At 37.7% G+C, this 23,396-nt stretch overlaps 1 protein-coding gene across 4 annotated transcripts in view; it reads right to left on the bottom strand.

Moving 5' to 3' along the window:
* slc7a1a (solute carrier family 7 member 1a) overlaps window positions 1-22,103 on the bottom strand; it is a 33,535-nt gene extending 11,432 nt beyond the window's left edge. For 2 of the 4 annotated variants that reach the window (XM_055208546.2, XM_055208549.2), the window contains exons 1-7: window positions 21,957-22,103; window positions 20,480-20,551; window positions 16,509-16,579; window positions 7,371-7,870; window positions 6,947-7,105; window positions 3,750-3,918; window positions 3,190-3,323 (exon numbers count right to left, since the gene is read on the bottom strand). In XM_055208546.2, coding sequence (XP_055064521.2) covers window positions 3,190-3,323; window positions 3,750-3,918; window positions 6,947-7,105; window positions 7,371-7,740 — 832 coding nt within the window. In that variant the 5' untranslated portion in view covers window positions 7,741-7,870; window positions 16,509-16,579; window positions 20,480-20,551; window positions 21,957-22,103. The remainder of the gene's footprint in view (window positions 1-3,189; window positions 3,324-3,749; window positions 3,919-6,946; window positions 7,106-7,370; window positions 7,871-16,508; window positions 16,580-20,479; window positions 20,552-21,956) is intronic. The other 2 variants (XM_055208547.2, XM_055208548.2) reach the window with 2 other exon arrangements.
* Window positions 22,104-23,396: the final 1,293 nt, after the last annotated feature.

Raw genomic sequence — 23,396 nt, 5'->3', positions numbered from 1 at the left:
TAACATGTGTAGTAACTGCTGCCCCATAGTATCAATAACATCTTTAACCAGACAATCGACTAGCTCTTAATTTTTTTTTTTGAAGAACAAATTAATGAAACAAGAAACCAGTTTATTTTTAGCTCTATACATTATTGATAGTAATGGGGAATTTAAGCTTGTACCTTCATATTATATTACAATTTGAAAACAGTTAGATGGTTGTTTATGTTGAAGTTGCTGGCTCTAGAAATATCTATTCAAGTACACAATTTAACATTTTGTCAATTTTCTCTATAATTGAATCCAATTGAAATGCTTATGATGAAATCACACATTTAAAACTAACCATTTGCATTAATTATTGAGGCAAAAGATGTCTGCAGGTTGGCTGGAAATATTTTATTTTTCAATTTAGTGTTCTCCAAAGGAACTTGGGAAGGGACATCCGGGATCGCCTCTTTGCTTAAAGGGACACTCTATTTTTTTTAATATAGTAATTTTCCAGCTCCCCTAGAGTTAAACATTTGATTTTTACTGTTTTGGAATCCATTCAGCTGATCTCCGGGTCTGGTGCTAGCACTTTTAGCATAGCTTAGCATAATCCATTGAATCTGATTAGACCATTAGCATCGCACCTAAAAAAATAACCAAAGAGTTTTGATATTTTTCCTATTTAAAACTGGACTCTTCTGTAGTTACATTATGTACTAAGACCGACAGAAAATTAAAAGTTGCGATTTTCTAGACAAATATGGTTAGGAACTATACTCTCATTCCGGCATAACAATCAAGGACTTTGCTGCTGTAACATGGCTGCAGGAGACACAATGATATTACGCAGCAGCCGAAAATAGTCCACTTAAGCCCTTTTCACACACAAATTCCATAAGATATATGGGACAGGAATCCTGGAATTTTCCGGGACCGTTTGATATTTTATTCGTTCACACTGACATGATTACCGGGTCCCGGAAAGACACGTGACCTGTTGAAAGTCCCGCCCTCTCTTCTACGCAGCGTCTGAAGTTTGCATATTATTTATTATTTCTCCCTCCAAGAACCACTCGCGTGCATTTTTGTTTATGATAAGACTACAAAGGATCGCGTGAACGCACAGTTCTATTCTGGTGAATGATTTTAGCTTCAGAGTGGATATTTTGACGAGCTCCCTGATTTCTGCTTTGATACAGTTTTCAGACATTTCTCATCGTGATTGTTTATATGCATTTAAAACCCGCATTTTGATGAGCTGAACGATATATCTTGTTGGGATGACGTGCGGGTATTTTCGTTTATTATAGCTCAAATGAGCACGTGACGCGATATTCTTTTATGCAGCTGAATGATCTCCGTTTCAACGCAGTAAGTAATAAGCTAACTTACCTGATATCTGCTTCAGTCAAGTTTGCTGCCATTTCTCATAGTGAATGTTGTAAATCCCTCATTTTAAAGAGTTGAACCAACTTCATGTTGCTATGACACGCGCGTCCTTACTACAGCACGTGCGTCATTGTTTATGCGTCTCACTTATCATTTCCTGATAACTGCTTCAATCTAGTTTGCAACATTTCTCGTGGTGAATGTTTATATGCATGTTATCTCGTTGTAAGGAGCTGAACCATAACTAGTGTTGTGATGATGACGCGCGCGTCCTCACTTCGACACGCCCGTTACGGCATTCTTGCGGCTTCTTGTTCACACAGAGGGTTACCCGCGTATCTTACTAGGTCCTCTTTCCGGCAACGATCACAGAAGATTAACGGAACAAGTTTTTGTTCACACAGACGCTTGTCTGGCAATTTTACGGGTATTTTCTGGGACCAGAGGTCTGTGTGAATGGGGTTATAGTAGCTTTCAATGGCAGGGGACTATTTTTGGGCAAGTTTTAAATATGAAAAATATCGAAACTCTTTGGTTATTTTTTTAGGCGCAATGCTAATGGACTAATCATATTCTATGGATGGTGCTAAGCTTTGCTAAAAGTCCTAGCACCAGACCCGGAAATCAGCTGAATGTATTTAAAAACGGTAAGAATCAAATGTTTAACTCTAGGGGAGCTGGAAAATTAGCATTTTCAAAAAAGTGGAGTGTCCCTTTAAATAGCCAATAGCATGTAATCTATGGCACAGTCGCCAACCGTGAACCATGCAACTTGCTATTGTCAGTCAGAAGTTCGAGAAGAGGGCAGACATTTGTAAGACACACAATCAATATTTTCCCAACAGAGAAAAAATTAAAGGTATTTTACTTTAAAGTTTATTGTTTTCAACTTTTAGATTAGACTTATAAATATAAACTTATAGAGACACTTGCCCCTGATTTTACAGACAAGGCTTATCTAAAGCAAAGACTAGGTTAAATTAAGCATCTTTTATAAACATGCCTAAGAAAAAGACATTACTGGTGTCTATCTTGAGACAAATAAATGGCACAAGCATACTCGTCTGTACAAGTTATTTTTAGTTGAGACAGCTCAAATATGTTTTAGTCTAGGACAGACTTAGGTAAATATATACTTAATAACTAAACAACTAACACTAACAAATGCAATATATTTTAAAGCACCCCAAAGTTTTATGGCTACATAGAAACGCAAGATATGTGATCAGATCTGTGCAATTACATTTCAGCACAACATTAAATTAGAATTTGCGACATGAATGTGAAAGCCACAGTTGTACTACTGCGTGTGACATAGTACAGCAATCTGTCTGAAACAGAGGAATAGTTTGTTCCTATCAGCAGTGCCAATGAGAACACAGGCACGTGTGGAAACTACCAGCACTGATCGGTATGTATGAGAGGAGGGGTTTCTGGGGGGCTTATATGCTCTTTCGAGCCACAGCTGGAGGGAGGGAAACGTGCCCGGACAAACCCTGCAACATACCAGCCAATCAAATGTGAGGAAAAGTGGGGGAGTGACCCACCATGAAAGAGAGGGGGGGCAAGTTGTAAACCTTTAGCAAGAGTTCCAAACTGGAATAACCTTGATAAAAAGTGACGTCAACAACAAGCAGGTAACATAATAGTTAACATAATACCCTGTGACTTATTAGATGCAATTTAACATCATTACCAGTGTTTGTGGTCACGCATTATATATTTGACCTTGCTGCCAACACAATTTTTTTTTTTAAGAAATACCGGTGTGTACTAAAGATTAAACGTGCGATTTGAGACCACTGACGTTCATAACATTTTTATCACCTGTGGTGGCGATGCAGTCGAAGCCAACAAAGGCGTAAAAGCAGGTAGCCGCCCCTGACAAGACCCCTGTGAAGCCGAAAGGCATAAATCCACCATCACCAAGAACCTCTTTTGTTGGCAAAGGCACTGTGGAACTATGTAAAGAGAGTAACAAGATTTTTAATATGGCACTTGAGTTCAAAACATATTTTAATGTATATTTTTTGGCGCTAAAATACACCATGCTTTATTGGTATGTATATATATATAATAAATTGTTTCATTGTGATAACCAGTATTATGCTAAAAAAAATAATAATAAAGAAAATCAGAAAACAAACATAAAAAGATTACTATAGATGAATCTTTTATGTCTGATTTTTGCACGACCCGAGCTATTGGGTTAAATTAACACAGAAAATGTTTATATTTCATACAACAATAGGTTAAAACAACCCAGCATAGGTTAATTTACAACCCAAGGTGCTGGGATCGTCCCTTTTTGACCCAACATTTGTGTATAAACTTGCAGAACACTTATCATGGAATAAATTTCCTTAAAGTCAAGAAAAGTAACTCACTTTAGAGTGGTATTGGTGCCATTGAGAATCTCCTCAGGATTCAGGTTCCAGTTCTTCAGTGTTCCTTTGACAAATCCAGATACCACCATGAAAAGAAGTACCAGAACGTTGATGCAGGTGAACACTTTATTCACCATGGCCGACTCCTTTACCCCGAAGGCCAGCAGGCCTACAGCAAACAAAACGTAGTTCAAAACACTACGGAGGCAAGGACAAACGACTGCTAAATATTTACCTTCAACACCTTTCATTTTCAGTATGAATACGTGCAATTTAATATCACTTTGTTTATACAATAATCATTTAAAGGAAAACACCACAGTTTTTCAACACTTCACAATGTTGTCACCTCAAATTTGACAAACTAATACATACTTTTTTTTTCAATGCGTGCACTTAATCTTTGTACAGCGCGTCATGAATGTGTTAGCATTTAGCCTAGCCCCATTAACTCCTCAGGATCCAAACAGGGATGAATCCAGAAGCCACCAAACACTTTCATGTTTTTCCTATTTAAAGACACACTATGCAGATATTTTACCTTAATATAACAGCTTCAAAGTCATTTCGATGGTAAACGAAGTTATAGTATGGCGAATCATCCTCCTGTTGTAGCTCGGGGAGGACGTCGCTAGCAAAACCACCAATGCAAGCTTGAGAGAACCACCCCTGACAAATCTCGCGAGAATCACGACTTGCTTTACGGCAACGACGTCACACACGTTAGGCTTGTTCGACTTCGTGCAGCGCTGCAAGAACCGGCAGTCGGATGATGTAAAAGTACCGCGAGAATGATCCGAGACGGCACTTTGACGTCATCTGGCTGTCGGTTCCTGCAGCGCTGCATGAAGTCAAACAAGCCTATAACAACAACTGCATGCGCGCATTTGAGACGTGATGCTCAATGAGGGAAACAGCTAAGAAAACCCGCTCGGAAGAAAGTAGAAAGCGAAAAAGAGAATCTGACCGAGTTAGGAACCGGACAAGAGTCCCACTCGGTCGTTGGCGTGAGCTAATAGACAGCACTGGATGCAAGAGAGATGCGGATCTGGCGATCTTGTTGATGGACAAGTAAGTAAATCTCTTATTTGTAAATTTGTTTGCGGTCTATGTTGTATGTGGTTGCGCTTGCTTGCGTATTTTTTTGCTGTTCATTCATCCAGTGTTGATAATTAGACCAGTAAAATAACTTCAACATGGGGTCTAGCTAGCTTACGATCATAAGAGCATTTAGCAGACTTGCTAACAAACACTCGTTTCTCTTACATGTTTTTTTTTTGCCATCTAAACTCAAGTGTTGTGTTGTGATGTTTACGTAGTCATTTGTCTAATTTCGATTTCTTATGGCCAACGAATAACGAATATGTTATGAAATAATGCAACGTATACATTACAATTAACTTTGTCAATGCATTTTGTAATGTTTACAATTAAATAACAAATGAAATTATACAGTAGACATAACGTTAGACTATAGACTGTTTACTTGTGATTAAGCTGCAATCTTGTAAAAACGTAATAAGCCAGCAAACGCGGTAGGCTACTTTATTATTATATGCCTACTCTACACTTGGCATAAACTTCTTATTATCCTATTACCGTCATCTGTAGTTTAGTAGACATGCAGTAGCCTAATATTTGTATGAAATTGTGAAACATTCCCTGGTCATTATCTTCGGAGTCCATCTCTGCATATTCACGCCCAACACTATCCTTACTGGTACGTACAGAGTGGGGGTGCGAAATTACGACAGTTGCAAGTTTTCCCCAGTGACTCTAGGGGTCGCTGTTTGACAAAAACGTCAAACTGCATGGAATGCCTTTAAAGACTGTTACATGAGTAGTCACACGAGTAAGTATGGTGGCACAAAATAAAATGTGGTGATAAAAAATGAGAACTATATTGTATGGCGGAAGAACACTTAGTTCGCAGCACTTCGACCTCCAAAACCACCAAACTAAGTGCTCTTCCATTTTATTTTGTGCCACCATACTTACTCGTGTACCTATTCATGTAACAGTCTTTAAATAGGGGAAACATGGAAGTGTTTAGTGGCTTCTAAAGTCATCCCTGTTTGGATCCTAAGGAATGAATGGGGCTAGGCTAAATGCTAACACATTCATTACATGCTGTACAAGGATTAAGTACACGCATTGAAAAAAGATAGGTATGTATTAATTTATCTAAGTTGAGGTAAGGACACAGTAAAATATTGAAAAACGGTGGTGTTTTCCTTTAAACTTTCCTTTAGAAATGTCATTTCTTTTTTCTTGCTAAAGAAGCGCCATAAGAGTTTTATAAAGTGCCGCAGGGATGACGTTTTTTGTAGGCTAACATGGAAGTTAGCCCTTTTATTTTTCCAATAGACTTTTGGATTTTCGCAAAATAATAAGCTCTGTGTTTAGCAAAGTTCATCTTCACAGATGCACTGTAAAAGTACTTTGCTGCCTTAAAATTTTTTGTTGAATCAACTCGGATTTACAAGTCATTTCCACTTACTATTATTTATCTTGACTAGAGATGAGTTGTTATAACTTATAAAATTAAGTTGACTTTTCTCAACTATATTTTATAAGTTGTTACAACTCATCTCTGTTGACATGACTTGTAAATCTGAGTTGATTTAACAAAAAAATTTTAAGGCAGCAAAGTATTTTTTACAGTGTGAATACAAATCTTATGGATTTTAAAATGTAAATGTGTTAACTAGAAATATAGAAAGCTTAATTTGATTTCAAAATTCATAATTCAGATGTGTTCATCTATGAAGACCAACTTGTTGGACAAAACCTGTAAGTGTCAAACTTTTGAGCATATTTTCCCTGCGGCACTCTATAGAGCCACTGCTAATATATAAAAAGGCTAATGAAGGTCTTCAGGAATACTTGAAACAGAAAGGTGTATTTGCTTAGGTTAGGAATTAAACTCAATGGCTCACCATGACCTCTCTGCCATAAAACTCTTTTTTTTTATAAACATAACACTATTACAACACTTTCTGGAATACTCAATTCTGATTGGTCAGTTGCTGCATCCATGTACAACATCCCTTACCTGTATTTTTGACAATTTAAAGGGTGCTCAATGGAGATCTACATTTCCATAGAGTTCATAAATGGCTGGAACCTAAGTGAAGGTAAATCTCCAAAAGTAACCCTACGTCCATATGACCCATGCAGCTTAAGTCATGCTTTACCTGTGAGAGTGAGGATGATAACAACAGCAAACATATCTGGGTACTCGGCCAGAAGACCTGGAGCGTTCATGGTCATGTGCTGACGGCAGAAATGCTCAATGTGTTTTCCGATCAGTTCATCAAACGTGGCACTCCAAGCTCGGGCGACGCTTGAGGTACCTATAACATATAACATTAAAGTATGTAGAAGTGTAAACTATACAAAAATTATCGTGCATACTATTACAGTATACTTATACAAAAAAATACTGGTAGCTAGATTGGTGCTTAATATTGGGTATGGCAAAAAAAGGGCTACCTAGTAATAACACATTGATATGACGATGTAAAACAGAACTGTAAAATAAAGTGCTACCTAGTTTATAAATTATACACAAACACCACCCATATGTTCAAAATCAATACATAAAGTCTTTTATCTTACCTATAACATATGAAAGTATCAGGTTCCAGCCAGTTATAAAGGCCCATAATTCCCCTACAGTCACATAGCTGTACAAGTACGCCGAGCCCGTTTTGGGCACTCTCGCCCCAAACTCTGCATAACACAGACCAGCGAGCACCGAAGCAAGAGCCGCGATCAGAAACGACAGCACGATGGCCGGTCCGGCGTTTTCCCGGGCTACTGCTCCGGCGAGGACGTACACCCCGGCCCCTAGGGTGCTGCCCACGCCCAGGGCCACCAGATCAAAGGTGTTCAGACATCGGGACAGTCTCGATTCCTCCGAGTTGCAGTCCACAACCTTCACTCGTAGCAGCTGCTTACCGAAACTCAGTAGCTTTTTCAAAACCATGTTCGGCTTTGCTTACACGAGGCTGTTTTTATGCCTCTATTTGTCTGCTTTTCTCTCTCACTTTTTCTCCGTCGCACACAAACCTGGAGGATTCACAGTGGTTTGAATGTTGGTCGGAAATGTGGTTTATCTGGAAAAGAAGAAAACACAAAGTAATCCTCTAGTAATGAAAGCCCAGGCTGTTTATACATTGCGAATGATGTCAGATGATTTGGAAACAGCAGAGAATTAAAAAATGGTTCACGTACAAATTAAAATCACATTATTTAATCACACTTTATTGAAGCTTGACAGTCATTTATACTTAGTAAATTGTTTTATTGCATCAGAATGAGCAAAATGAGACATTTTCAAAATAAAAAAGAGACCAAATATGTTTAGAAGTGCACAAGGGCCAATTGCAAAAAACATAGCTGGTAAGTTAAGATTGTGTCTTGAGAACTAATCTGACCAACAAGCAATTAGTTAGGACTAATCAGTACACTCACATTATAAGGGACTTTGTCACTGTGTGTCGCGTATCTCTTTCAAAAGAGGCGTTTCTAAATCTGTTTTTAATAAACAAATGAGTACCGTCCAATTCAGTAACTGACGAGAGACAGATGACGTGACTCCACTGCATTGTTCTAATTGGTAGTCGCTTCCGAAAGTCGCTCATAATTTGCATAAAAATAAACATTTCTCCACTTTGTCGAATGACTGGACATGCCCCATCCAGTCGCCAACGGTCACTGTCGCTAGAAGTTGTCATGCTTCCATAGAAAACAACAAGATTGTGTCACTCTGCTACTGCTAGGGATGCGCGATAATTCACATGCGATATCATGCGCATCTCGTCAGTAAAGCCGGTTCCTAGTAAATCGCCATTACCTGCTATTCAGATGGAGCAGTATTTACTTCACAAAGCCATAGTTCACTAACAAGCTGGGCCATATCGCATACAAATCACAGGCGATACGTCCGCTACAATTAATGGGAAATTGCCCGATTGTCAGTGAACTACAGCTTTGTGTAGTAAATGCCGCTCCATTTAAAAGCAGCTGATGGCAATTTACCTCTAATCACGAAACCAGCTTCACTGACGAGATGTGCGAAACATCGCGCATCCCTAGCTACTGCTAGTCGTTGCTAGTTTGAATGCAGCTTTACTCTTCAGACTGAAATGAGACCAGTCTACATTTTATCTAACTGACTTAAAAATGTCATCATCAGTTTTGAAGAAAAACAATTATGACTAACTTGTAAGACTAGTCTAATGGGGCATACACACCAAACGCGAGTTCAACGATTTAGGGTTAGATTACATACAAAGACAATGCAAAGATGCGATCAGACACATCCTCGCGTGGGGCGATGCGAATGACGCGAATTGGGTGAGGCGATTGGGCGAAAACACGCGCTATTTGCCTCAAACGCTCCTTCGATCAAGCTGAAAATATTCCACTCAAGTGAAAAATTTGCAAGACACAAAGTTAAATCCCGCGAATAATCTAGAGCGAGCAACGCGATGCTACGCATTTGGTGTGTACGTAACAGTTTATGCAATTTATAAACTTTTTCTTTTATCACATCTTTGAAGTCTTATGCAATTTGGCTATGACTACATTAAAGCACTATCAATGCAAAATTACTGCATTCATATTGCATTATTGTATTATAAAACATTCAAATAATATTGAAAACGTTTAGTCCTATAGCATTTAAAGGCGTCACCCAAAAATTAAAAATCTATCAACTTTTACTCATCCTCATTTTGTTTTAAACCCGTTTATTCTGTCGAAAAGACCATATTTTGATAAACGATGGTAAGCACACAGTTGGCGGTACCCATTGACTTCTAGGGCTGGGCAAAAAAAATCGATTTTCCGATTAATCGTTTTTTAAAACGTGGTCTAATAAAAATCGATTCTCAAAGAGCAGAATCGATTTTTTTCTTTCATATTTATTTCTGCAAAGATTGAACGTAAGATTAACTTTAATCTAATTACTAGTCTTCTTCAACGTAAGTGTTGTGGCTTTTAATTTTTTTTAATTAATTACCCACTTTTAAACTGCTGTTCACTGTTCTTTTTTATTAATATAGTATTTGTATTAAATCTATATTCATTGAGTTGAATCGAGAACTGGTATAAAAACCCACCCGAGAACCAGAATCGAAAATTTAATCGAGAATCGAAATCGAATCGATTTGATACCTTGTGAATCGAAATCGAATCGACCTGGAACATCTGAATCAATACCCAGCCCTATTGACTTCCATAGTATTTGTTTTCCTACTATGGAAGTAATGGGTAGCGTTCAACTGTATGGTTTCCCTCAATAATCAAAATATCTTTGCAGAATAAAAAAACTCATACAGGTTTACATCACTTTAATAAACCTATTTTGTTGATTTATGCACAAAACTGCACTCGATAGGACGTCATATTGCGGTTTACAGTTTAAACCCTCTCTACATTTGATTGATTAAGAATGACGAACATTATGTTCTTACACACCAGGACATAAACCAGCATATTTGTTGGGAGGACAGCAGCTGTCCAGTGTTTATAAGCAAAGCACTGTTTTACTCAATCTTCATGCAAAGACCTACAGTAATAGTGTCTATTATATGGGAGCGCAGGAGAAAACTAGGCTGCGTTTTAAACCTAAGCCAGACCACTTTTGAATGAAAACCACATTGTGATTCCCAAAGGACAGGACTGAAAACAGTCCTTGTTCTCAACTGTATGTACAAATGGGCGGCAGTAATCAACAACTTCGCAGGCAGTGAATCGGTCTCCAGTACTGCTTTTTAACATTGGAGTCTTTTCCCAAGTATTGAGCAACATGAACTGAAATCCACGAAGTGTGACTGGTGGCAGAGTGGGAGAGGCCCACCAGGGGCCAATCTATCATGCTCACATACGCACAAATGCACACAGATACAAACTTTACTACGAACTGACATGTGTTACGTAACCACTAGCAGAACATAATGACGTAAATACATGCAACTGTAAAAGGGTGACTGAGTTTGGTGTTTGCATGCTCTGTAAGAACACTATGTATTCAAATGGTGCCAGTAAAGTTGATTTATGCATTTAGCAGATGCTTCTGTCCAATGCGATTTACAGTGCACTCAAGGAATACGTTTTATTAAGATGTGTGTTCCTGGGATGAATCCCATGACCTATGTTTTGCAATTGTCTAAGGGATGAATCAAGATAATTTTTTAAAGATACTGCATAGAGCTGGGCAAAACATTCTGGGCGATTCTTATGCATATCTCATCAGTAAAGCCAGTTCGGTGATTAGTAGTAAATCGCCATCACCTGCTTTCAAATGAAGTGGCATTTACTACACAGAGCCGTATTTCACAGAGAAGCTAGGCACAATCAATCACATTCATAATTGTGAAAAAATTGTCTCCGATAATGTAAGCGATTTTGCCTAGCTTCTCTATGAAACACGGCTCCGTGCAGCAAACGCCGCCACATCCGAAAGCAGGTGATACACGAAGCAAAGTCAAATTAAGCCAAAGTGATATTTCTCACAAAATCGAACATGACAGCTCAAACTATAAATACGTTTTATAAGCTCATTTCTGTGGATGGGGGTAAGGTAAGGAGACAGTTTTGAATACTGATTTGTGTTTTTTAACCCAAGCAAGGTATGGATTGCATCATTACAGCGGGGAACATCAGTATTTGACACATCCGCATTTTTATCAGTAAGGGGATTTCTAAGTGGGCTATTGACACAAAATTTCCACCAGATGTAGCCATCAAGCCAAATATTGAATTCTTACAAAGAAATCAGAACATTTAAGTATACAAGTTGAGTCATAATAAATAAAGTGAAATGAAAGAGGGAATAAGTATTGAACACATGAAGAGAACAAGGTGCAAAATGAGATAGAAAGCCAGATCGTCACCTGAAATCTGTCGGTATTGAGAGAGTAACCCTGCCCCCTATCAGCACTAATTGATATCAGCTGCTTTAGTCTTAATTGATGGCCAATAAAGGCTTATCATTACCCAGGAGGCACTCAGGAAAGACTTCATGATGGGTAAAAGCAAATAACTATCTCAAGATCTTCGTAATCTTATTGTTAAAAAGCATTTTGATGAGAATGGTTATAGGCGCATTCCTACAATGCTGAATGTTCCTGTGAGCACTGTGGGGGCCATTATCCGGAAATGGAAAGTGCATCACTTTACCTAAAACTGGCCAGGATCAGGTTCTTCACATAAGATCCCTGTCCGAGGAGTCCAAAGAATAATCAGGACAGTTCTCCAAGAGCCGAGAACCACTCGGGCAGAACTTCAGGAAGACCTTGCATCAACAGGTACTGTTGTTTCAAAGAAAACTATAAGCAATGCACTGAACCGCCATGGCATCCATGCACGCTCACCACGCAAGACTCCATTGCTGAACAAAAAGCATGTTGAGGCTCAGTTAAAGTTTGCGAAAGGGCATTTGGAGAAGCTTGTGGATTATTGGTAGACTATAGTTTGAAAGCAAAATTGAACTTTTTGGCAGTCATTCTACACACCATGATTGGAGAAGAAATGGCACTGCCCACCACCCCAAGAACGCCATACCAACAGGTTAAGTTTGGGGGTGGAAGCATCTTCCTGCTTTTCAGCAAGGGGTACTGGCAGACTTCATATTATTGAAGGCAGGATGAATTGAGAAATGTACCGGGATAAAATTCTGGATAAAAATCTGCTGCCATCTACCAGAAAGTTGAAAATGAAAAGAGGGTGGACAAACACAAGGCCAAAGAAACAATGAAGTGGTTTCAAAGAAAGAAAATCAAGTTGCTTGAATGGCCCAGTGAGAGAACTGAAGATCCAAGTTCATAAAAGAGGCCCAATGAACCTTCAACATTCAAAGACCATTTGTGAGGAAGAATGGGCCAGAATCACCCCTGAACAATGCAGACGACTGGTCTCTCCATACAAGAGGTGTCTAAAAGCTATAATCACCAACAAAGGCTTTTCTACAAAGTATTAAATAAAGTGTGTTCAATATTTATTCTCTTTGTCATTTCACTTTATTTATTATGACTCAACTTGTACACTTAAATGTTCTGATTTCTTTGTATGAATATTTGGCTTGATGGCTACATCTGGTGGAAATTTCGTGTCAATAGCCCACTTAGAAATCCCCTTACTAATAAAAATGTTGATGTGTCAAATACTTATTTTCTCCACTGTAACTATTTGCAATAGTAACTCGGCTCTATAAGCTGAACTTTCATGCCTAACGTGTCGGTTTGGAAGCAAGACATTCAGTGTAGCTTCCCCAAAACGGAGTACAAATCCATAAATTAGTCTTCTGTAATTCATGACCCAGTTTACTTTTCTTGGAGCGCCATCTAAACAGCAAAGGGGACACACTTCCTGACGTGCCACACTTAAGTTGTACAGACGGCAAGATGACCTTTCCTTTTCTCCCAGAGTGCACTGGGGGATATCAGATGTCTACGTTGATCACACAACACAGAGTACACACATGGAAGCACTGTATCTTTAACTGTTGACATCTAAATTACGCAGGCATAGCATGAGGGCCTAACTGGAACAAGCCTGTTGCTGAAAATGCAAACATGAGCTTTGGACATATATATGAAATGACATTACTAAGACTTCATTATGTGGTTTAAAGCTGTTTACAAGACAGATTCAGTAACCTTCAGTAACAAAAATTTAAATCCTGGTCGGGACACAGTCATACACTGTAAAAAGTGATAAGTTGAAACAAATCAAAAGATTACTTTAATTGGAAACAGTTTAAAAAAATTAAATTTTTTATGTGTTACCAATTGAAAGATTTTTTTAAGTTGAAACTTTTCACTTTTTACAGTGTATGCAACTGGTATGGTCTCATTTTTCAAGAGAACTCACATATTGCAGATCAAATGCTGTTTAAAATAGTTTTATATGAATGTGTTTCTGTAGCTCAACTGGGTTCCCAGAAAGCTGAAACTATGTATTTTGCATTAATATGCTATAAGTGCTATAATTTGTATTTAATTTGGATATGAATCTTTCTGGAAAGCAAAGTTATGTGTGGTGACAAAAAGGGACAGGGTACATTCACAGAGTAAGACGAAACTTGTCTTTTAACCTAAAAATAGAGTAACATCTATTAAAGGAATAGTTTACTGAAAAATGAACAATTGCCCCTTAATTTACTCACCATAATGCCATCCAAGGTGTTTATGACTTCCCTTTCATAGCCAAACACATTTAGAGGTATATTAAATAATATCAATTTCTGGCTTTTCTTAGCTTTGTATTGGCACTGAATATTATCCATTTTTTTAACGCTGTAGATGTGTTTACATTTAAACTTGACTTATTGATCGCTAAATATGCTCAAAATTTTCCTTTTTTATGTGACCCTGAACCACAGTCTTAAGTCACACGAGTATATTTGTAGAAATAGCCAAAAATACATTGCATGGGTCAAAATTGTCTATTTTTTTGTATGCCAAAAATTTTTAGTATATTATGTAAAGATGATACATGATACATGGAGATATTTTGGAAATTTCTAACCATAAATATATTTTTAATGGCGATTTTTTTGACGGATGGCACGTTGCCACAGAAAACGCGAGTTGAAAAATCAAAACTTTGGCGGATATTCGCGCCGCGTTAACGAATCAGGAGCTTGCTCTGGTAGTGACGTGATTACAGGGAGCAAGGGGAGTCGTAGAAACCCCTCACATGACGCAAATTTCTGCATGAATGTCTTGAAAGACTAAAATTTCACTCAAAATGTTCAAGCGCCGCCTCTAAATGGCAGCGCTGTGGTTGAATAGTGCATATTAGGGGGCGGTATTATCCCCTTCTTACATCACAAGGGGGACAAATTGCAATGAGCTATTTTTTCACATGCTTGCAGAGAATGGTTTACCAAAACTAAGTTACTGGGTTGATCTTTTACACATTTTCTAGGTTGATAGAAGCACTGGGGACCCATATAGTCATATACATCTAGGATGGCATATTAAGGTGACGAAATAATGGGGTCATTTTATTTTTTTGGTGAACTATTCCTTTAAAAACTATTTCCATCAATGGCTTATGCCCAAAAGGTTAATCAAAGTCAGATGTAATCTAAGTACAAGCTCTTTCTGCGGTTGGATCTCATTCAGATATCCCAGCATTCCCTAAGTTATGAGTGGTCAGTAAGCTGGTCTAAACCGCTCTACTGAAGTGACATAAGACGTGTTGAAAGCCGTCTGTCTCTCTGCCATGCTGGGGTAATACTACAAGACCACAAATGGCATTAAGATCCACGTGTAACAGTAAAATTTAAATTGTAATTGAAACCCTATTTCAATATACGTAGCCCATTCTATTAAAAGGCACCCATTTCATTGCTAAAAAACTATGTTATTTTGTGTATTTGGTATGATACAATGTGTTCGCGTGATTTATGGTTCAAAAACCACATTATTTTCCACATATCATACATTTTTGTAGCTCCTGATATACCTGTCTTCCTGAAATGCACTGATTTTGTACACATTTCTTCGTATGTAAAAAGCTCTGTTTTCCAGATTGGCCAGCTAATCTGTACGTTGTGATTGGCCTGAATACCTCTGAAGTCAGCCGGAAATGTGACGCTCCTTACCATGTTTGAAAGATTCGCTCACATTGCAATGCTAACAGGAGTTAACATACAGGCTGTGAGTCCGAAGCGGGAGGAATTATGATAATGTCGGTCTTGTCCACGTCAACCGGCCTATGAAGTAAACTGTTGCCTACAATCCGAGTGTTTTTTGTAGTTCAACAAAAAAAATTTACGTTGGAGATGATAACTCGCATCATCGTTTACTTTGTAATGTGCCTTTTGCATATCGTTAACATGTATTAATACACACCAAAGGAAATATAAAATCGTGAATCGGAAGATATGTGCTCTTTAAGATCTTAATCATTTCTATATAAAGATCTCAACATCACATGGCATGTGAAGAATTGAGGAGACAGTCTGCAATCAAAGAAAGTTGATATTAAAACTGCTATCAAGTTTACCGGACGATTAAAGAGTAACATATGAGCAATGAAACCTTGTTCTCGGATGACATCACACAAACGCCAGATATGTACTCGTGGAAAAATCGCATATAAATAATTCCCAATACCTTCTGCCAGCATGGCTAAGCAAGGTTAAGGTTGCCATCGCTTTTATGTCCCAGATCAGTCAGGAAGACAGGCGTTCAGACAGGTGACCATAAACACACAAATGCAGTTTATATCTGGCTAAATAAAGCAGGTGAGTGGAGTGGGGGTGTGGTTCCAGGCACCAATCATTGTGCGACTTTCCATTATAGTGTTTAATGTTCCACGGCAAAAAGATTTAGCGTAGAGATGCTTGGGAGTTTACATTGTACTTTTAATAACAAACCAACACTATCACCACCACTACTATCAATATGGGCTTTCGTGCTGACGTCACAGCGTTTCGTGTATCATAACAACTGCATGACAAGATGCTTCGAGAAACAACAAGTGTTCAAATAGGAAACAGGGTCAAGGACACGGTGTCTATCCAGAAAGAAAACAGACACGTTTTGTTGACAAGTTTTTTCCAAAGTCTGTTCAAGCACATGAGCATGTTTAGAGTGGGCACAATGTACCTGGCAGTGTCAGTCTACCCTTAACTCGGAAACTCGTGACTGTTGTTTTATTTTGTAACATGTAAGTGACAAACATTGTTTGGTTTTGGTATTTGGAAGAAATGCAAAAAATATAAAAACTCACTTAGTACGTGTTTAAATTGGTGGTGCGACAAAATCTTCAGTGTCTGACCACTCTCCGGTGATATCATAAAACTGTAAACAAGACAGCAAAAACAAGTTATGAGCAAAACCACAGGCATGTTAAGGTATCACAAGTTTCATTCAGTCTTTCCAAGAAAATTAACCCCTTATAGACTGCATGAAATTAAATTTAAAGTTTTGGGTCCAATTTTAGTTAGTGCACCCCCAAGAGAAAACCAACACCCTTAATGTACAGGTCTTACTTTTACACACAAACAAACTAAAAATATTAATAATAAATTTTCCACTACACATATTTTTATCCTTGCAAATACTCTACAGATAAAAGATAGCCACATAAAAGAAACTGCTTGTTCTTGTAAAGTTTTTAACTTAAAGGGGCACTCCACTCCTTTTTGAAAATAGACTCATTTTCCAGCTCCCCTAGAGTTAAACGTTTGAGTTTTACAGTTTTTGATCCCTTCAACCGATTTCTGGGTCTGGTGGTACCACTTTTAGCATAGCTTAGAATAATCCATTGAATCTGATTAGACCATTAGCATGACGTTCAAAAATGACCAAAGAGTTTCGATATTTTTCCTATTTAAAACTTGACTCTTCTGTTGTTACATTGTGTACTAAGAACGAAGAACCATGGCTGCAGCAGGCGCAATGATACTACGCAGTGCCCGGAAATAGTCCCCAGCTATTGAAAGTTACCAAGGGGACTATTTTCGGGTGCTGCGCAATATCATTGCGCCCCCTGCAGCCATGTTACGGCATCAAAGTCTTTCATTTGATTTTTCGCCAGAATGAAAGTATAGTTCCTAGCCACATCGGCCTAGAAAATCGCAACTTTTAATTAAATAAGAAAAATATGGAAACTATTTCGCCATTTTTGAGCGTGATGCTAATGCAAGGTTTCCCGCAGCACTTTGCAGTTCGGGCGGCCCGTCTAAGCTGGGAAACCCTACCGCCCTAACTAGGTCGTCCAAAAAAAAAAAAATTTTGCTACACAAAAAAGCCGTCAAGTGCATCTCGGAGAATAGCACGAACGCGCTTTGCACCACAAGCGGGCACGCGCGCCACACGTCTGGAGAATAGCCAGTTGATAAAACGCGTGTCCGTGAGAACTGTAAGTGGACTTATGTTTTGGGTTTATTTAAGCCTGTTATTGTATTAGTCTATAGTTCTTGCAAATTTAAAGTAAGTTAGCTGGTGATTTTGTTGTTTGAGCAACCTGCTAGCTAGGTTGCAGGTCCCTGTTGATTAGATATAATTGTTGAGCGCTCTTGCTCATGTTATTTATGTGCATTATTTACATGCTACAGTAGTTACACTCCTTTAAGATAATGTTATTAATAGTGGGAAATAATACGTTTTTACAATTTTTGCGCTATCTATCATCGTTCGCCAGACGTTCTACAACATCTGCTTTAGTTTGAGTTTATTAACCCTTTAGTTTCACTTCTTCACGCAGCTATTCCCGTTAGAGGTAAAAACATTTAATGCATTAATAATCTAGTATGTGTTCATTTTCTGTCATAGTTTCTTCAAAATTAAGTTTGATTTGAGTGTTTTAAATAAAAATATTTTAATTTTCATCATGACGCATACGCCCCGCCCCTTTGATTGCCATGCCCTCGGCCCCGCCCACCCGTCCAACCCTACCACCTTAAAGGTATAGCGGAAGATTTTCGTTTTCCGGGTGGATCATCAGGACTATTGGTCATCCCAGATGTCAATCATTCTGATTATATGTTGACGTATAACCGTCGTACGTGCTCGGCTCTAGGTTCGCTTGCTGCACATGCGCACTTTCACGTGTATGTGTGTTGTGCTACGGTTTCAACCATTCATTGAAGCTCGCGTTCTCACTGTGTTTTTTATCAAAATGTCTGAGGTCGCAAGAGAAAAAGTGTCTACGAATTGTATGACAAGAAGAGAAAGGACTATAAATAAAGAAACAAGACCAGAATGTTTATGGGAGACTATTTCACACGCTGGCGTGAGCTAAAAGGACAAGTTGGGCTTCCCACGCAAAGTTTCTACTGGAAAGGTACATTTTGTCATGCTATTTGGAGAAATCCATTTAAAATCACTGCTAGTAAAAGTTGATGTAAGCTATGATTAGCGATGCTAGCCCTGGAACAAGTCACGAACCGCACAGACACGGTAAACATGCCGACAGAAACTTGTAAACAGAGCGAAGAGAAGAACTGAGCTCCTGCATGCTCTCTCTCTCTGTCTCGTGCACGCGTTTAACAGGCGTTCTCTCTTGGGAGGAGGGAGAGTGTTGCGTGTGCATTTTTTTTAAAATATCGAGGGGCGGTTCTTTTAAATAATTCGGGAAAATCTTCCGCTATACCTTTAACTAACAAATTTTCTGCGGGAAACCCTGTAAGCTATGCTAAAAGTAGTACCGCCAGACCCTGAGATTGGCTAAATGGATTCCAAAAAGGTAAAACTCAAATGTTTAACTCTAGGGGAGCTGGAAAATGAGCATATTTTCAAAAAAGTGGAGTGTCCCCTTAAAAAGAAAAAATGTCTTTCAATGGCGTTGTAGATATAGGACTACGAAACATATTTTTTGTTGTCAATAGAGAGTACCTCAAAGATGTACCATTTTTGTACCGATATATACCTTTGAGGTACCTATAAAGTACCAATGTGTATCTTTGAGTTCCAATATACAACCATTAGTTACAAAAATAAAGGTACCACCGCAGTGACCACGTTTGTACATTCTTGTACCTTCATTTCTGAGAGTGCAGGAAGTACATTCAGCCGTTTAACGACTTTCTGTTTTATGGTTGATTCGAGTTTCAACATCTTTACGCAAAGTATTTGTCAATAATTGGCCTAAACCTGTAGGGTTTACTCAATGTTGCTGCCTCCAGATAAAGAGCCATCACAGTACAGAAACAAGACAGAAAAGTCACAGCTGTCTTTTGTTTTGAGTCAGGCCACTTTCACACCTGCGATCACGCCATTGACCTTCCCACAAACACATTCAAGCTGGTTGGTTGAAATGAATCCTGAACTATGCGACTTATTTGTACACAAACAATTAGAAATTAATCTACATACAGAGATCCGAAGAAAGCCGGTATAATTGACATTACTCTTGTCTCACAAATCATGTTTGTACTTTGCAATAATAAACCAATAATCAAGGAGAAATAGGAGTAAACGTGAATGTAATAGTTTTTACAAGGGCTAATTCCAGATTCCTTGTAATGGATTTAAAGTTACACATCAAATGGTGGAAACCCAAACTGGCTGGTGCCAGGTAACATTGTATTCATGCAATGGGTCCAAACATAGGATGCACGTGACCCAATTTTGAGAAACGTAGAAATCACTTCTTTACACTGTAAACAAGTTTTGTGCTTCAACTTACCTGGTTGCCATAATATTTTGAGTTCATTCAACTTTAATACATTAGTTGACTCAAAAAAGTAAGGTAAAATTGTTGTGTTAACTAATATTTTTAAGTTATAATTAAGGCAACCAAGTAAATTTCTTTTTAAAGTTGAATCAACAAATCTTTTTTAAACTGTACATAAATAACCGCAGAAGACCTAAAGGGCGATGAGGCGAGTTCCAAATCACAAAAGATAGACAAGTAAATAACCAAAACATTTCTTCCCACTTGAGGTTTTAAAAAGATTACTATGTTTGCTCAGTGTTGTACAGTGTCCTGTTTTTCTGACTATTTTGGAATTGATGTAAATAAATGTATAACTGTAATATAGATGGTAAACCACAAAAACCACCACCACCGTCAAATAAAGGGCAATAACAAGGTCTTTACATGACTATAATAATATTATCACAAAGACCAAAATAAGTAGTGTGGAATTCATTCAACAAACACACACCCACATGTATAAATATTTTAGTATGGCTTCTCTAAATCAGGAGGTAAATGAATAACATAACATAAACAATGTAGGATCATCATCAGACCTGTTCTGACACCAGTGACAGTGATCGATGCAATGTGGAAACATTCAAAGAGTGTCCTTCAAACAGGTTCACCTAAAAAACATTAAGCATGCAATGATAATTCAAGCAGTGGCCTATCAGAGGATCTACCAAAACAATCAAGGTCATTAAATGATCTTTTTGTTACAGAAAGCATCAGGTGGTGTCACGAAGAAACCTCACATACAGTGATTGAACGGTGCTTACGACAGACCCCCAAACTGGCCTTTCCTGCTAGTAAAGCATCTGCATTGCTTACATGTAAATACAGTATTGTCAGGGTGTGTGCATTTTTAAAAAGTCAGTCAGTGTTGATGGTACAGGCCTTCGCATTGAACAATCAAGCTGAGGTTAAAATAATAAATTATCAGGCAAATGAAACAAGGCTATAAAATACATCAGGCTTCAGTATTGCCTGGAAAGAAAATCGTTCGACAGTAATAAATGCCTTAGGAGCCTCTCCGGCTCTTATAACTTGAGGTGACCCGTCTCACTCTCTCTCTCTCTTATAGATCAGCATACTTTTAATGAGAGAGAGAGAGAGAGAGAGAGAGAGAGAGAGAGAGAGAGAGAGACTCGCATATAAATAGAAAAGATTTATATGAAGTATTTAATCAATCTGATGCTTCTTTGGGCTACTAAAAAGAGCCTAAAAGGTCAAAGAATAACAAGGTCACGGTGTTTATAAATGATAAAAGTTCAAACAAATACTGATACTAATATAATAATAATAAACAAATACTTAGATGTAAATGTCTCGATGCAATATTGTTTTGCAATACCACAGTAAATTTTAAAGTATAGGCTAAGTTACTTCAGTAGTTACACTATAGTTATCATTTCACTATATAGTTAATACTACAGAAAACCATAGCATGCAATAACAAAGTGTAACTTTCGTAACATCATTTTGTTATAAAATATTTGTATTATAATAATTTTGTTTGCTCTGATTAATAGCTGTCTGTTAATGCTATAATAAAGAGCCATAATGCAGAAATAACCCATATGGGTCATGGACAGCAAGCAGAAGTGGTCAAAATAAAACAAGAGACCCTCTGCCCATAACACACCATTACTGCACGCGCTCAATGCGGCACAACTTAAACATGACTAAAACTGTTTGTACAGCGAAACAGTCACCGTTCTCAGCTTTATAAAACGACATTTTCATATTTTTTCTATGCTCTTTTAAAGCATCTATGTGAATTTATCCCGCGAGTCCGCGACCACCACACATTTGAGTGAGGGGAGACCCCGTGCGCCCGTCCTTCGCTTCGTTTGCCCGGAGCAAGAGCCCCACATGTGCACCTCGCGCGCGGTAAAGACAGCGTGTTTATGTGCAAATCCAAACGTTAAACATAAATGTGTGTGTTTTTAATAAATAAAGTTTTTGATGTGATTGTCAGTAAGGACTTAGCAGATTCGGGAAAGATAGTAATGGAGTTGTTAGTCTTACCTTGTAGCTGGGCTCTGTGAGCTGGATACAGTAACTTAGATCCAATGATACTCGTGTTGTAGGAAACTTCTCTCTTATTGTGTCCACACACTGAGCTTTTGGGTGGTTATGCGTCTCCTGAGTATGACAGGTGGTGTAAATTTATGTATATGGTTGTGTAGTTGTGATGTGCAAGGTAGGTGGATCGGGTTTCATTGCGTTAACGCTCCGCCCGAATTTCCCTCACATACTGAGGGAAATTGTTCTGGCTAAATTGCGGGTTATAATACGGGATTTCATGTAGCCTATGTACAGATTTAAAATGTACATTTAAGTGCTAAATATTAAAGTGGATTTTTTTGATAGGATAAACATTGGGAAAATCATTTCTAAAATATTTAACTTACTGTTGATCAAGATAAATCCAAAAGGTTAACTTAAACAAATCTTTTAGAGAAAAGACAATTTCGTTACATTTTAAGATTAACTTCCCAATAAAATACCAGGAGTGTGTCATATGCAAATTGCATGTAAAAACAAAATTACTTAATCATTTAAAAAAATTTTAGTTGACATAACGTATAAAAAAGTTGAAATTGTTTAACTTGATATGTTAAGTTAAACTAACATTAAATATATTGATTTGATATTTTTTACAGTGTGTAAGGCTAAATGCATTGTGCATTTTTACAGTAGGGTATGTGCACCCTATATAGTTTAACACATTTAAATGTTTTCGTATTTCATGTCCATCCAATTTAATACAGGATTTTGGCCTTGCTTTTTTCGTTAAAACAATACGAACTTTACTCATACCAAATATTATGAGCATAAAGATTTGAGTGAAAAACTGCTGAAAATTTTACACAAGTTAAAGTAAAAATAGACTACAAAATAGTACAAAGTATTTTTTTTAAAATCCAATAAAAAATGTTTTTATGTATTCCAGATTATCAATGTATTCTCAGACTCCTGGAACCCACAATAAAAAAATATGAAGATAAAAACTACTTGAATATCCATTAACACTTTATTTTTGCAAGGACACATTTCAAAAACCAAAAATATTAGAGATGTTCATTTTTACTAGATTTTTTTAAGCAACATGTAAATTCATTAAGAGATCAGGTCGACACGTCAAAAGAAGGTGCATTTTTGTAAAGGATTTTTGTTAGAGATCAGATTCAGAGCAATGATTAAAAAATATACAGAGATTTACTGTTTTTGCATCAGTGGACGCTTTAGTGTTTTATAAATTGGGTAAGAGCACCACCTAGTGGATAACAGCAGAAATATGGACTGAAATAAAAACTCGTCATTGGCAAGGAAGACTTTTTCTCTTAACTGACTAGATAACTCGTCAATGGCGGGGAAAGAGTTAAAGGTCCAGATGACTAACAAAATCTTATTTTATGGTAAATGTATTTAATTATCAATATAGTCTCAGAGTTTTGGAACCCA

Source organism: Misgurnus anguillicaudatus, chromosome 12 (genome assembly GCF_027580225.2).
Source record: "Misgurnus anguillicaudatus chromosome 12, ASM2758022v2, whole genome shotgun sequence".
Lineage (NCBI taxonomy): Eukaryota > Metazoa > Chordata > Actinopteri > Cypriniformes > Cobitidae > Misgurnus > Misgurnus anguillicaudatus.
This window is presented reverse-complemented; position numbering and strand designations above follow the sequence as displayed.